Raw genomic sequence first — 16,124 nt, 5'->3', positions numbered from 1 at the left:
ATACATTCAGTATTTCAATGTCTGGTTAGCCCCGAGCCCGGGCGTCCCCGGGAGGCGAGCGGGACCTGCGGAGCTCCCCCGGCACAGCCCAGGCCGCTCTCTTCCATCGGGGCTCCCCCGGCACAGCCCCGGCTGCTCCCTTCCATCGGGGCTCCTCCGACACAGCCCAGGCCGCTCTCTTCCATCGGGGCTCCTCCGGCACAGCCCCCGGCCGCTCCCTTCCATCGGGGCTCCCTTCCCCCGGCACACCCTCGGCTGCTCCCTTCCATCGGGGCTCCTCCGGCACAGCCCCCGGCCGTTCCCTTCCATTGGGGCTCCCTTCCCCCGGCATAGCCCCCGGCCACTCTCTTCCATCGGGGCTCCCTTCCCCCGGCACAGCCCCGGCTGCTCCCTTCCATCGGGGCTCCCTCTGGCACAGCCCCCGGCTGTTCCCTTCCAGCGGGGCTCCCCCGGCACAGCCCCCAGCTGTTCCCTTCCAGCGGGGCTCCCCCGGCCGTTCCCTTCCATTGGGGCTCCCTTCCCCCGGCATAGCCCCCGGCCACTCTCTTCCATCGGGGTTCCTTCCCCCCGGCACAGCCCCGGCTGCTCCCTTCCAGCGGGGCTCCCTCTGGCACAGCCCCCAGCTGTTCCCTTCCAGCGGGGCTCCCCCGGCACAGCCCCCCCCGGCCGCTCCCTTCCAGCCGGACCTGCTGCAGCGCTCAGGGCTTGGGACCGTGCGTTTGCCTTGGCTTCGTTGTGCCTTCCCCGAGCCCCCTCTCGTGGCTGCGCGTCCGTCCCGTCCCGCTGAGCATCACACAGCACCCCTGCTCTCGGAGAAGGGGCTGCCCCTCTCCGTCAGGTTGTTCTGTGGTACCCAGCTGCCGAACGGAGGATTTGCCTCAAATTGTTCACTGGAGGAATCTCAGGACGGCAACGCTGCTGAATGATCAGTAACAAGTCCCCCCAGCGCAGATGGCATGTGCTCGTTAGCCTCAAAACAACTCCAGCAGTTTTCAGCAAAGTTCCAGGGAAAACCCCCAGGAGCTGTGGAGCCGAGTATCTGATATCCCCAGCGTGCAAAATATCATGACCCACTCTAATGAACTGTTAGAAGCCACAGGGCTGTTCAATATTAATAGAATAGCCAAATAATGGTTGACATGACAATATAAAATCACAAACACGGCGTTTGGAATTGCTAGAACAGAAATGGTTCAGTTCAGAGCAACAAGGACAAGGGCTTCACATGGCAGAGTTCCGTGTGGAGCTCCTGGCAGTGGGCGGTAAGGACAGTGGCTGTTGTGGTGGTGTCCGCTCCGCTATAAAAGGAGTCCGCAAGAATTCTTTTTGATAGATTTGACAGACGAAAATAAAGCGCAAATGCAACAATATTATATCTGAGAACCGTTCATTGATAAAAAAGACTAAGTGTTCTTACTAAAGGGGGGTAGGAAAAAAAGAGCAGAGAGGGAAAACGAGAGAACAAAACAGAAGACAGGGCCAGCGTCAGCACAAGAACCCGGCTGCGTGTCAGCCTGGCTTGGCCGACCCAGGGTGTGCGCTGCGAACCGCGCTGCGTCTGCGTGGCTGCCGAGGCGGGCAGGGCGCGGTATCCAAACAGCAGCGGGCTGTGTGTGCTCCTTCCTCCGGACACTGCGGGCAGGGCGCGGTATCCAAACAGCAGCGGGCTGTGTGTGCTCCTTCCTCCGGACACTGCGGGCAGGGCGCGGTATCCAAACAGCAGCGGGCTGTGTGTGCTCCTTCCTTCGCGGACAGCAGGCTGCCGAGGCAGGCGTGTGCTCCTTCCTTCAGACACGGCCGGGCTGCCGAGGCCGCGGGCGCGGCCCTGGAGCCGCCGCCGTTCTCCGGTCGGGGCGCGGTGGCTGCGGGCCGGGGGCCGCGGGAGCAGCGCCCGCTCCGTCGGGAGAACGGCGGACACCGGCTCTTCTCGCGGCACCGGCCAGGCAGGGCAGGGCAGGGCAGGACGGGGGCAGACAGGGACGCAGGAGCACAGGGAGGAACAGGCCAGACGGAGAGGAGGCCGGGCGGACCCTAAGGGCGAGCCCCGCTCCCCCCGAGGTGCCCGAAGGAAACGCTCCCGGTGTGTCGGGAGCCGCTGCTGCCCTGGGCTAACGCTCCCTCACAGCCCGGTTTGGCGGCATCTGCCCCACCGGCCAGAGAGTGGAGGGCTCACTCACAGCCCGATCGTGGAGGCTTTCCCTGCCCTGATTGCCTGCCAGGTGAAGCCTTCCTGGGGACAGGGCTGCCAGCACATCTGCAACCCCTATAAGAATATAGCATATGCTGAGGCATAAATAAAAATCAGATTGGTCCCTCTCAGGTGGGTGTGAAAGCAACAGGACAAATTATTTACAGTAAGTCAATACCAAATCATTCTCTTTGGCCTGAAAGCCTGAAAAAGGCTTTCAGCAGTGGGCTGTTGCAGGCTGGGATTCCTCTGCACACACTTCTGGGGAGCAGGAGACTGGTTGTGGGGTGGGTGATCACCTTCCCATGCTTCATATCATAGAATCACAGAATCCCAGAATGGTTTGATTTGGAAGGAATCTTAAAGCTTGTCTCATTCCACTCCCTGCCATATGCAGGGACACCTTCCACTAGACCAGGCTGCTCCAAGCCCCATCCAGCCTGCCTGGATGAACACTTGAACACTTTCACAGATGGGGCAGCTTCTCTGGGCAACCTGTGCTAGGGCTTCACCACCCTTACAGGGAAGAATTTATTCCCAATATCCAAACTAAAATCTCTCCTCTTACAGTTTAAAACTGTTCCCCCTTGTCCCGTCACTCCAGGACCTTGTAAACAGTCTCCCTTCATCTTCCTTGTTGGTTCTGTTCAGGTACTGAAAGGTTGCAATTAGGTCACCACAAGGCCTTTGTTATTCCTGTCTGAACAACACCAACTCTCTCAGCCTTTCCTTAAATTCTCTAAGTCATCTCTGTGCCCTCCTCTGGGCTTGCTGCAACAGCTTCATGTTATTCCTATGCTGGGCCCCAGGGTGGGAAGCACCTCTGCAGGTGGGGCCTCACCTGAGTGGGGCACAGGGGCAGAACCCCCCCTGCCCTGCTGCCCCCCTGGGGGATCAGCCCAGCACAGGGGGGTCCTGGGTGCCAGCAGGTGTGGATGGGCCATGTCCACCCCTCACCCACCAGGCACCCACAGGTCCCTCCCCTCAGGGATGCTCTCGATGCCTTCATCCCCCAGCCCGTCTCTTCCCAGCAGGTTTGGTTCTTCCTGAGGATGAGCATGCTGGGTCTGTGCTGGAGCAGGCCTGCAGCTGCTGAGCTTTTCACCTCTTGTTTCCAGAATGGAATTCCTTGGGGCTGGAAGCCAGGCTGGCATGAGCTGGAGCCCTGGCCCGAAGCTGTGGGCACGGCCACATTGGTGTCTTTGGGTTCAGCTTTGGGTTCTGGGATCCCCTTCCCTGCCTGAGCTGTGGGATTGGGAGAGAGGCCCACCCTGTTTGCACAGCTGACAAGAGCAGGCTCCTGTGCAAACTGCCTGGCTGGGCTAATCAGCCATCTGAAACCAGGCCTTTCCTTGTCCTGACAGGACTTGATCCTGGTATTTGTGGAGATTTCTGCCTCTTCCCAGGACTTCTGACATTGGAGTGAGCTACCAAAGGCCAAGAAGCCCTGCACAGCCACATCTCTGGAGAACTGGCTTTGACCCACACCAACAGCCATCCCCAAACCCCTGCACTCTGTGCCATTATTTCTGTTTTTTTGTGAAAGATACAGCACATTGGAGTCAAGCTGTCATGTCCATATGAAGACCAGATTATATAATTTGACAGACATCTGGAGCAGTTTCCCAGCCTGTGGGTCCAAGTTTGCTATAAACACAACTTGAGGCAAAGGGAACTGCCTTAGATGCCAAGCTGGGGCTGTCCCCAACAACTGATGTGAAGAGTCATAGAAATCTTTTGAAATCCTCTCCTGCTTTGGCGTGAGGAGAGTGGAAATGAGACCAGGAGAGGTCCCCCTTTCCCCATGGCATTCCATGGCTGACTGCACCGTCCAAGAACTCTCAGGAAACCAGGCAAACATACTCATTCCAGTTTCAGGGAACATTTTATCTGAGTAATATGTATCAATAACACATCATCTACAATTTCAGAGTCCAATGTCAATCTCTGAATTTTACAGCTCAGCCTTAATCTATTAATCTTAACACCTACTTTTGAACAAGCTCAAACAATTTTATTGGGAACTTGAACAGAAAGCAAACTTCTCCATCTTGAACAAACACTACCAACTTGTCTATCTACAGAAAACAGAAAATCTTTTAACAAACAAGAGCTAAACCCAATACAAACTAAACCTATTTAACATCCAACTGCTCCTAGCCTGAAAATCCCAAAATGTGGGTTTCCTTCCTTAGGCCAGATGCTGTCTTTTCTTTGGAATTACTTCCTCTTGATCATCAGCAGACTCTGCTGGTCAAGGTCTCTGCCAAACAGAAAAAAGAAAAAAGGAAATTCTCCTGTTGAAAGAATACTTAGAAAGGTGCAATTTTTGTACACCCAAATGCCATCTCCTCTGTCCATGCCCCAGCCAGACCAGCCAGTGGGCAGGGCAAGATCCACTCCTTAGTGGACCCAGTTCTCAATGACATGGGCAACCAGGGACTTACAATCTTCCTGCAGAGGAACAAAACATGGTCTCAAGTCTCCAGTGGTCACAGGCCAAAGTTCAGAAAGCTTCTGAGTTCCCTTTGCAAAGGAACAGATTCCTTGGCCGACTAGAACACATTTGTCTGGAGCAATCATGAAGCAATTCAGGTTGATCCTGAAGGCAAGAGCTGGAATCTGGAAAGAAGGATTTATCATTCCATGGCAAGAGACACCAGAGTCAGCAGGCCCGAGGCTGTTGGTGACCCTTGCATTGAAGCAGGAGGCTGCACTGGGCCTGTTGAGCTGAGAGGCCATGGCCGTGTCCGAGCTGCAGCTGCTGCTGAAATCTCCAGTCTGAGGAATTCAAAGAGCTCCAGCACAGCCCAGTGGAGCAGGTTGGATGTCGCTCCATCTTCCAGCAGAGCCTGCACAAGGGATGCCAAGAGCTTTCCCTGGGTGATGGAATGGGTATAAAGCTCGTCCTTCAGGGCAATGATCTTCCTCAGGAAGTGCAGAGAACCTTTGTGAAGAGAGAAATGCAAGGATTCCAGACCTACAGGCCAGGGCTGCAGTCCAGAAATTCATTCCCATCCTTTCCCATGAATCCTGAGTTAAATGTCCCCTGGAACACCTTCCACCCAGGACACGCTAGGCTTGGGAGAAGGAAATGCCAAAGGCTACTCACTCAAGGCCAGAAATGTGTGTTGGGAATTGATCAAGAGCACAACTCTTCTTAGCAAATCCCAGTGGAGGATGTAACCCCTCATGTGCTCCTTGTGCTGCATCACACAAAAACTCAACAGCTCCAGAATTAAGACCAGTTGTGCTGTTTGATAATCATCTACAGGAAAAGTAATGCCTTCAATGAGCAACAAAGAAAAAGAAAAGAAGAAATGTCCTGTGCCATCCACCCAGCTCAAGTGCTCCTGCACTTCCTGACATGGTTTTAGAGGACTTTGGCTTTCCTGGGTTGCTTTCGGAGGCAGAACTTTGGGGGAGAACAAAACAGCCAACACAATGGTGACTTTTTGGCACTTGAAGCAAATCTTGGAAAGGATACAAGTCCAACTCCTGAACAACCCTCCTCCAGGAGGTCCATCTGCTACAAAGCACAGCCTGAAGCCAAGTCAGGGAGAGGCAAGAAGGGGCTGAAAGTGCTGCCTGCAGAACCCCTGTCCCTGCGGAGCAGCCATTTTTCTCAGGTGCATTCCCAGCTGATTGCTGGGAGCACCCCTGTCAGTCCCTAACAGATACTAAAGCCTCCAAAGGGGAAAACAAGGAAAAATCCTCGTTTGCTATTTCCCAGGTACCTGTTGCTGCATTGACCAGAAGTGGCACAGTCAGGATGGGAAGACAGCGGGCGTAGAAGGGATTGAAAAATCCAAGTATTTTGGATACCTAAGGGAGAAAATGGCTTCATTAAATCCTGCCCTTGGCAGAGACCTTTCCAGTCAGAAAGCACAGTATGAACAGAAACAGCCTACAAAGAATTCCCTTGGCTCCAACAGCTCTGCCTTGTCTTTCTGGTGAGGCCTGAAGCATTCAGGTGTCCCCTGCACAAAGTGCCATTTCTTTCTTTGGGAGGAAATATGAGAGACATCCAGGCCACCCTGCTATCCCCAAGAGAATCCCCACCAGGGATTCTAATCTCTCATGGCAATCCATCCATGACTCCCAAGGCTTGGCAAAGTGTCCTTCAAGTTCTCTCCAATGCATCATTGCATCATGACAACCTGCCAACCTTTTCCCAGCTACTCCTGTCCATTCCAGGCTATGAACTGTGGATTGGGGGTGCCAGGGCCTCTCCTGGACTCTGCTGTGGGACCTCTGGCCAGACAGGGCTGTGTCCATGAAGCACTGCCTGGGGAACAACTGTGGGCACAGTGCCCCAGACACAGCCCTGGCCTCAGCCAAAGGCTCTGGAAACTTCTGCCTTGGAGCTTCTTGCCATTTAGGCTCAGAGCATGCAGTACAGCCAAGCACTGAGCCCAAGCCCAACCTGTTTGGATGCTGTTTCCACAAGAAGAGCACTTGGGAAGATCAGGGTTTCCCTGGGCTGAGAGAGTCCCAAGTCTTCAGCCCTTTGCATTCCCTTACCTCAGCTGTGGCCAGGAGATTCCCTGGATCAAGCAGAGTCTGCAACAGCTCCATGACCTGATCAGCTCCTCCAAATGCAGCAGCATGATGGCATTACATCATGGTATGAGTGCATGGATGAGGTTGGTACCCTGCAAAAATCCCAGACAAAGTAAGCCCTAAATAATTAGAGTGCAATGGGTTTCCTGGTTTCTATCAGTTTGGTTGATTTCTTTTAATAAAAATGAAAATTAAATAGAAGAATTGAGATTTTGTTTGGCTGGTTTGTTTCCCATTTGCCTTAGGCTGTTCCATCCAAGCACCTCCAAACCACTTTTACTTACGTGGTCCCTTTGCTGGGCCTCTTGCATGACAACTTCTCGGACCAGGAATGGACAAAAGTTGACAAGACAAGATATCTGTGGCAGCAGATGCCACTTGCAGATCATCCATTCCCTAAGAAAAAAAAGAGATTAATTTGGTAGGGTAAATCAGGTTTGCTGTTTCTCATCAGGTAAAGCTGCAAAGAAAAGGGAGTGAAAGCTTTTGGGAAAGTTTCCTTCCCAAGTTTCTCTGAGAAACACAGTAATGTGGTTGCAGAGAAGCAACAATAAACCAGCAGCCTCTTTTGCCCACTTGTGGGCTCCTTTTGAAGGGACCCAAGGGTTTCTGTGAATCTGTGAGTCCTCTTTTAAGCAGGAACCATTCCCATTGTGCCACTTTCTGGCTGGAATAGCTGAGACACTGATCTTCTGTACCTGTTAACCACAACTGATTCATTTTACACCAAAGGACTGATTGTACAAATCAATCTGTCTCTTTCTTCTCCTCATGTCTTCCCCTCATCCAAATGGATTGTAAGCCAGACTAAACAACTCCAGTCCCTGCCTTGTTGTGTGGGTAAGTTAAAGGTGGTTAAGCTTAAGTTTGCCAAGGTCAAGTGTGTGATGGGCCTTCCTTTGCCCGATTGTTGTTTAAAAACTTGTCAAGTGCTTCATTCTGCCTTCATGTCCTCAAGTTTGTGAGTCAAAGGTTGTTCTTGAACTTGCTGGGAATGTTAGTGTTCCTCCCACACAGGGCTGTGAGGGGCTCAAACAACCTTCCCCTAAAGCTGAGCTGAGCAGGGCTGAACAAATGTTTTGCTGGCAGTGCTGTGCCTTGCTCAGTTCCCAGGTTGTTCCTGCAGCAGAGAAAGCCTCTGGAGTTTGTGAGGAGCAGCAGCCTGGTTTGCAAACTCTGAGCCTGGATTGCAATGCTCAGGTGGCAACAGCTGCCCCAGCCAAAGGAGGGACAAAATTCTGGTTTCCCATTGCTGCTCAGGACAGAGAAATCTGCTGCTGCCAGCAGGACAGGATCTTCTGGGGAGGAATGAGCCAACAACCCCAGAGAAGCTAAAAAGACTCTGTGGCCCTGGTCCAACCACAAGCACAGCAGTCCTGGGAAAACATCACCAATGCAGCTGCCCCGTGGCAAAGAGTCTCCTTCCATCTTAACTCTGCCTTGTCCTAAGGACTGCACTGGGCACAGAACTTGCCCCTGGTGCTGTTACAAGGATCAGGGCAGTCCAGGTAGGCACTTGCAAGAGCTGTAGGAACTTTGGCATTGGAGTGGTGCAATCCACTTCCACTCTCAGCAAAGCCACTCTGTGCCAGCAGAGGGACACAAAAGTGCTCAGCAGGTCCAACAAGTGTGCCAGTGGCTCTGGCCTTTCCTGCTTTCAGGAAGAGCAGCTGGAACTTTTCACTTACCAGTAGAATTTCAAGAGCAGGAAGAAGTCCCCAGCTTGGCCAAGCTTTGTAAAAATGCCTCTCCCTTCTGGTGAAACATGAGGGAACAGGCACAGAAGTCCTTCAGAAAATTCACCAGTTGCATAGGAAAAAGAATTTCTGGTGTCTTGGAGTAAGAATTTCCTGAAAGGAGGAAAGGGTTACAATTTCTAGCAGAATTGGTGTCCTGGTTGGCCCTTCCTTGAGAGAGGTCTTCTTCTCGTGGTGTCTCCTCCAAGCTTTGCCAACACCAACAAAGCAAAGCCATGGAAAGGAAACATACAGAGAAAGAAGAAATCTGTCACTTGGCCTTGACCTCAGAAAGACAGGGATACAGAAATAAAGTTCTCTGGGATGCTGAAACATTCTGGGAAGAAAGCAGATCTTGAATTCAAGCCTGTTGGCTCCATGATGGTCCTTTCTACACAAGGAAATCCTGCTTTACAACAAAGACATCAGAGCTTACATTGCCAGAAATATTTCTTTAAGTGAAGACTTGAATGAAGATTGAGCTGCACTGGCAAGGACTCCTGGGTTCCAGAAAGACCTCAAGGACTGCAGAAGGCCTCAAGAGCAGTTTCCCTTTCTCTGCTTCCTCCCTCTCCTTTCAAGCCTGTGAGCACTGACACCAGTTCCCATTGCTGGTGGGCACCTGGAGTTCCATCTGCTAACTGGGCCACAACTTCTGACCAGAATTTCTGGTCCTTCTGTGGAACACAAAAAAGGAACACAACTGGCACGAGCCCTCTGGAAAGGCAAAACTTCCATCCTGAGAGGATCCCCCGCTTCCTCAAGCCCAGCTCTCCACCCCTCCATTCACTGTAGCCCAACAAAGGCCAGTGGAGAGCACACAGATCCCACAGGATCCTTCCTTCCCAGAGCATTGTTTCAGCAGTGCCTGTGTGCAGCAGCAGCAGGGGCAGAAGGCCAGAGCCACAGGGGAAGCTGAGCTCAGGGGAGGCTCCCAAAAGTGCAGCTCCCAAGAGCCAGCTGAGACACAGTTTGTCCCATGCAGCACCTGCCCCACTCCCCCTGCCCTGAGAACATCCCACAGGGATCCCTTTCCCTCTTGTGCAGCTGCAACCCTGCAAAGCATCTTTCAGGCCCCCCAGGAAAGGGGGAACAAATGAACAGGTTCCCAGCTGGCTACAGCCACGGCCTGGTTGCCCTTCCTCACACTCAAACCAGCTCCCTTTGCAGATGCTCTACTCTGCACTTCTGCCCCAGCCTTGGCTTGGTACAGCCACAGCCTCTCCCAAGAAACACTTCAGGACATCTAGGACAAGAGCTCCCTTCTGGGCAAGGATTTCAGTTCACCCATTGCTTAAGCCTCCAGAGGGACAAGAAAGCCAGGCTGAACATCATCATCTTCATCATCATCATCATCATCATCATCATCATCATCATCATCATCATCATCATCATCCTCTCTCAAGGCTTTGGATGTTTCTGCCCTCTCTGTCCCTGCATTTCTCACCACTCCTTCCCATGGGAAGCAGCGCTGGCAGCATTTCCCTGAGCCTGCTCTTTGGCATCTCAGGTTCAGAATGAGTTCCACAGACATTGCACCTGGCCCTGAGAGGGAATCCCAAAAGCTGCTTGTTTCCCAGCTCCCCCCACAAACCAGCTCCAAAGCAGGCTGTTGCTTGGCCATCAAAGAGAAGAACTTGAGACCCTTGACAGCCCATTGAGGAATCTTTAGATCCTTCCCCGAGCTCTTCCCTTATTAAACTACAGAATCCAAGGGAGGAGAAAGAAGGGGGATCATTCCCATCCTGTGGTAATGCAAGCATGTCTGAGGAGCAGTGATCCCTGGGCAACCCCAGCTCCAGGTCTCAAGCCATTGAGAGCAGCTCAGAAGGCACTAACCTCCAATGGAAGATCTCCTCTTTCTTGCAGCTGACGAAGAAGGTGAGGCTGGGCAGAGAACCCTCTCCCAGCCCAGCTGCCTTGGCCAAGAGGACAGCCTGAATACCCTGTGCCCAGAACACCTGGTGGAATTTTTGCTGGAGCTCAGGGTCTCGGATGGGAAGAAGCTCCTTCAGCTGGGTTGTTTGCTGCAGGAGCTGCTGGTGCCATTTGGGCTGTGCCATACCCAAGGCATCCAACCACATCCTTGATACAATCCTGGGACAGCATCACCTCCAGCAGAGCTGCTTGGTTGAGACACAGAATTCCTTGCATAATGGCTGACAAATGCTGCAAGGCCCATCTGAGCTGTAACTCCTCACAGATTTGGAAAAGCTGTAAGAGTTTGGGAATATGGCCTTCCTTCTTCAAGGCCAACACCAGCCTTTCCCTGCGGCTGGCTGAGGAGAGAGCAGAGGTGATCAGCCCAGAACCTCTACCAGTCTGTGGGTTTTGCAGGGAGGAAGGCTGATCCCAGGGCCAGTTGCACACATTTCCTCCTGCTGTTCCTCTGGTGGCTGCAGAAGATGTGGGGAGAGTTCCAGTGCAGGTCACGGCTGCCAAACGGCAGCAGGAGGGAAGTGACAGGGGAGCACAGGACAGAGGAAAGGCCACGCTGTGCTTTCCTCCTGCTGGCTCTGCCCCTGGAGCTGCCTCAGCTCCCTCAGCTCAGCCTCAGCTCCTCTGGCTCTGCAGCAGGAGGCTTCCATTGCTCTGCTCCTTGGCAACCTGGCCCCAGGCTGCCAGAGCTCCTGCTCTCTGCTGTGTCCCCATAACCAACTGGTGGGACTTAAGGAGAGGACTTGCAGAACTGAGGGGACACATCCCAGCAGCCTCCCAGTACCCACCAGGAGAAGGCCACCAGGAGGCTGCAGAGGGACTTTTCCCCACGGCCTTCAGGGGCAGGACAGGGGGAATTGCCTGAAGCTGAGGGAGGGCAGGTTTCAGCAAGAGAAGATGTGGACTCCTCAGGCCTGGAGGTGTGCAGTGGTTTGACCCTGGTCGGACACCAGGTATCCACCAGAACAGCCCTGTCCCTGCCCTCTGCACCTTGACAGGGCAGAGAAAATGGAACCAAGGGTCCCTGGGTTGAGATAAGGACAGGGAGAGATCCCTCCCCCTTCAGCTTCATGGGCAAAACTGCCTCAGTTTTTGGGTATCGACTGAATTGACTACTGCCAGCATCAGGACAGGATCATGAGAAACCAAACAAATCTCACAGTCACTTTTCCCCCAGCCCTCCCTCCTTCCCAATGTCTCCCTCATCCCACCTCCAGTGGCACAGGGGGATGGGAATTTGGGTTCTGGTCAGTTCATCCCACATTGTTGCTGCTGCTGCTCAGGAGAGAAGTTGGAGTCCTTGCCCTGCTCCAGCACAGGGGCCCTGCCACAGGAGATTGTTCTCCAGGACCTTCTCCAACTGGAGTCCATCCCAAGGGAATCAGCTCCCCACAGCCTGCTGCCAGGTGGGTCACTCCGTCTCAGGGTCGGTCCTTCGGGCCCTCCTGCTCCAGCCTGGGTCCCCCACAGGCTCCCAAGGCCTTGCAGCAAACCTGCTCCAGCACACAGGGCTCCTCCCTGCATGGCTCCGTGGGACCCTGCCAGGCCCTTGCTCAGCAGGGGCTTCCCAGGGGCTCAAAGCCTCTCTCAGGCACCCCCTGCTCCATCATGCAGGGTCCTGCAGGGGCTGCCCCCCGTGCCCTCCATGGGCTGGAGGGATCTCTGCCCCCCGTGCCCTCCATGGGCTGCAGGGCACAGCTGCCTCTGCGTGGCCACGCCATGGGCAGCAGGGAAATCTGCACCTGGAGGAGTTTGTCCCAGATTTCAGCACAGCTGCTTTCTCTGGAAAACTGTGTGCTAAATCCCATCAGTCAGGGATTCACAAGGCAGGGCTTGGCCCTATGTAAGTGTCCTGTCCACAGGCTGCTACTGCCCGTGCACCAGTACCCCCAAGTCCTTCCCTCAGGGAACACCACCCCATTTGTTTGAGGTCTAAACAATATTTGTGATGCCTTGGTTGGTTTTGGTCACTGCTTTGGGCACCTCTGGCCCCATCTCGCTGCCCCAGGACACTCCTTGGCTGGACCTTCAGGTGTGAGCATTCCTGAGTGTTAAAAATGACCAGATAATATTTGCTTTCACATTTATGTATTAGCTTTTGCGTGCTGTTATTGATCACAAGTATTTAGATATGGTACAAATTATAACTTTTTTTAGCTGCTTGTTAATACAATATAATCCATCAGCTTATGTAATGTATTGCTCATAGAAACAGTAGTGTAATGAATATGATATCTATGTATCACTTATAGAAATAGTGGTGTGATGAATGAATTGTACTCTAGACCTGAGCAAACATAAGATGTGAAAAAGCTTTTGTGTAACTAAGAACAGTGCAAAACCATCCATTGACTGACTGTCCAAGTGATAAGATAACAGTGACACAAGACAGAGCACCAGAGGAGAGTGGGGAAGAGCTCCTTCACTCCTCTTATCAGAAAAGTGTGAAACAACGAGGATGAAATCTCAGGAAGGAATACAATTTATTGACTTGATCTCAGGATGTCATACAGATAAGTCAGGATGGGAAAGCTAAACACAAAGAGCCCTGCAGTATCAAAAGCTCTTGGGAATATTTAAATAATGTACAAGCTAATGAATATGCATGTAACCCCAGCAAGTAACCATATATAGAGAGCATGATTTTAAGTTTTTTTGTGTGCTCTTTGGCCATTTGTCAAAAGCACACCAGCACTGGAAATATTGTCCTTTTTTATACTATTATTAAAATTTTAAAAATTCTAAAGACCATCGAGTCCAACCATTCCTCCAGAGCTGCCATGCTCAGCACTACCCCGCGTCCCCGAGTGCTACACTCACATCTGTCACAAGAAAAGAGATTTTCTATACTGTTAATGTGGGGAGAGTTACTTGACCCTCTGTCCTGGACTGCCAAGCAAATTGTATCCTATTTGCCATCTGTATGGCAGATGTATTCAGTTCAGTGGGCAGTTTTCCTGATCTCTTCCACAACTGGGGACACACCTGCTGATAACAGCTATTGAATGTCCCTGCATGGCTGATAAGAACTACAGCATCCCATTGGGAGATGTGAGCCCAGAGGGAGGAGCCAAGCATTCCTACCCAGATATAATCTGGAGATTCTGGAACACCAGCACAGCTTCTGCACTGGATTGCCCAGAGGAACAGCAGCTGCCTCTTCTTCCACTGCATCTTCAGAGGCAGAGACTGCACCTTTCTACAGGATCCCTGCTCCAGCAGAACCAGCCCTGACACTGCAGGAGGGCTGAGCCACAATTCCAATGGGACTGCTGCCAGCACCCTGACCCACAGGGTGTCAGGTTGGGTTCTGACTCTGTCAGTGTTGTTCTAGTGTACTGCATTGTTTATTTTATCCTTTTATTTTCTTCTCTAATAAAGAACTGTTACTCCTGCTCCCATAGTTTTTTACCTGAGAGCCCCTTAATTTAAAATTTACAGCAATTCAGAGGGAGCAGGTTTACACTCTCCATTTCAGGGGAGGCTCCTGCCTTCCTTGGCAGACTCCTCTCTTTCCAAACCAAGACACCCTCGGTGTTTAATTTGTCTCAGTGCCCCTGGACAGCCAAGCCTTGTGCCTGAGCAGTCTGTCAGTGTCCCATCAGGAGCCTCCCCAGGCCATCCTGCTGGATCCTGGTGGTGCCACTGACCTTCTCCAGCATAAGGGAGAGCCCTCAGCAGCCCTTCCCACTTTCTGACACCGCAGGGGCCCTTCCTCTTTACAGAGTGTGTTCCCTCCTGCTGGTGACAGCCGGTGCTGGGGAAGGGCTCACCCTCAGAGTTCACAGAATAAATCCCTTTATTGATATAAGACTGTGAGGTTATAGTTCAAGAATTGTCTGTGTTACCACCTGTCAGAGATAGGATTTGTCACTGATAGGATCTGACTGCATAAAGGTGTTCAAAGCAATCCCCAGACAAGCTCTAATCCCCAATTAAAGCATTCAATGTGCACAGAGTGCAGTTCTTACCCAACAGGTCCTGAAGGGGAAGAAGGCAGGTTCAGCCCACTGACTAAGCCCAGCAGTAACCATGGAGTCTTCCCTCACTCCTCCCCCATTCTCAACTTACTTTTTATCAGTTTATTTCTGTTTGGGTGGAACTTGAGTGACTCAAGTCGTGCAGGCCTTTATGTGTAAAATTCCATTGCTTTGCTTTTAAAGATGAGTCACAAAAACCACCCCAGTGAGGGGCAGTCATACTTTTGGGAGAGGGGGTACCTTTGGGATGGAGGGGTGTGTTAATGATACAATTAGACTTTAATGAACCATGTTTATCAGAGGAGAGCATTTTCACCCAGCTGTTGGCTCGGCAGCAGGACATTTCCTCCTCCCTGACGTGGTTGGCAGGTGCTGAGCAGTTTCTCAGCTGCAAAGCACCATTGAGTTTTTTCTAACATCCAACCTGAACCTTCCCTGGGAAACTTGAGATCACTTCCTCTTGTCCCATCCCTTGTTCCCTGGAAGAAGGGACTGACCCTCCCCTGGCTATAAGTCTCTGAACAGAAACTCCTGCTCTCCTGCATCCCTGGGCTCTGCTGGGGAGATGAGAAGGCTGCAGCAGGTGAGAGGCAGAGGGACAGCCCCAGGTTACCGAGCCCAAGAGACACCACTCTGCCACTGGAGAGACACTGGGGGGGTGAGCTGGGATGGCTCTGGGCTCTCTGCACTCCCTGAGGGGGCTGAGAGTGTCCCTGCGGCACACAAGGCATCCTGAGCCAGTGCTCTGGGCTCTCTGCACTCCCTGAGGGGGCTGAGAGTGTCCCTGCGGCACACAGGGCATCCTGAGCCAGTGCTGGAAGGGGCCAGGCCTGGGCCCCACTCCCTCTGCAATGGGATTCTTCACAAGCCTGGTCCCCTTCAGGCCCCTTCAGAGCAAAGACCAGAGATGGCATTTCCAAAGTAGAATTGGGGATACAGGGAACCTTTCTGAAGCTGACAGGCAGCTTTTAATCCACTGGCTCTGCCTCCTCTGGAGAACAGAAATAGGAATAGGAGAACTCTGAAACCTGGCAGCCCCTGCCTTGCTCCTGTGGGATGGAGGCTGGAGGAGGCAGGTCTGCCCAAGGCTGGCATCTGCAGCACCATCTCCTGCAGCCTGCCTTGGACACAGCCTCTGAGCCATCTGCAGAGGCTTCCCAACCCCAGGGAAAGGATGCTCATTCCCAAATGACAGCGCAGTGGTGTCAGCTCTGGGATGTGTGCAATGCTCTACAAGGCCTTGGGATTCCTGTGGGAGATTGTGACGGTGGTCACAAGGGTTTTCAGGATGAGAGAGATGAAAATGCTGTTCGAGAGAGCTCAGTCCTTGATTGGCATTAATTTTAAACATCTAAGATGGGCCAATCACAGATGCAGCTGTTGCATTCCACAGCGGCAGAAAACCATTGTTTACATCTTGTTGCTGAGGCCACAGCTTCTCAGAAGGGAGAAAAATCCCAAGAAAGGATTTTTCACAAAAGACGTCTGTGACAGGGGATCCCTGGCCACCAGGAGCAGCTGCAGGGGGAGATGTTTTGGTGGTCAGTGTGCCCAAGTGGGCAAGGAGGCCAGTGGCATGCGGGCTTGTGCCAGCCATGGTGCAGCCAGCAGGAGCAGTGCCCGTCCCTCTGTGCTGGCACTGCTGGGGCACCTCCAGCCCGGGGGGCAGTTTGGGGCCCTTATGGCAAGAGAGACACTGAGGGGCTGGGGTGTGTCCAG

At 52.7% G+C, this 16,124-nt stretch overlaps 1 protein-coding gene across 1 annotated transcript; it reads right to left on the bottom strand.

The window, feature by feature from the left end:
- Positions 1–10,292: 10,292 nt before the first annotated feature.
- On the bottom strand, positions 10,293–14,459 carry LOC128946742 (serine/threonine-protein phosphatase 4 regulatory subunit 3-like). The gene is given in 4 exon segments (XM_054290686.1): positions 10,293–10,554; positions 10,556–10,796; positions 10,799–10,883; positions 14,397–14,459. Coding segments are annotated over 4 exon segments (651 nt in total).
- Between the last annotated feature and the right edge of the window lie 1,665 nt (positions 14,460–16,124).

Source organism: Melozone crissalis, unplaced genomic scaffold, assembly GCF_028551555.1.
Source record: "Melozone crissalis strain CALT ecotype California unplaced genomic scaffold, PUWL_Pcris_2 ptg000086l_1, whole genome shotgun sequence".
NCBI classification, from domain to species: domain Eukaryota; kingdom Metazoa; phylum Chordata; class Aves; order Passeriformes; family Passerellidae; genus Melozone; species Melozone crissalis.
Note: the sequence above shows the minus strand (reverse complement) of the source record. Positions and strands in the feature narration are given on the sequence as shown.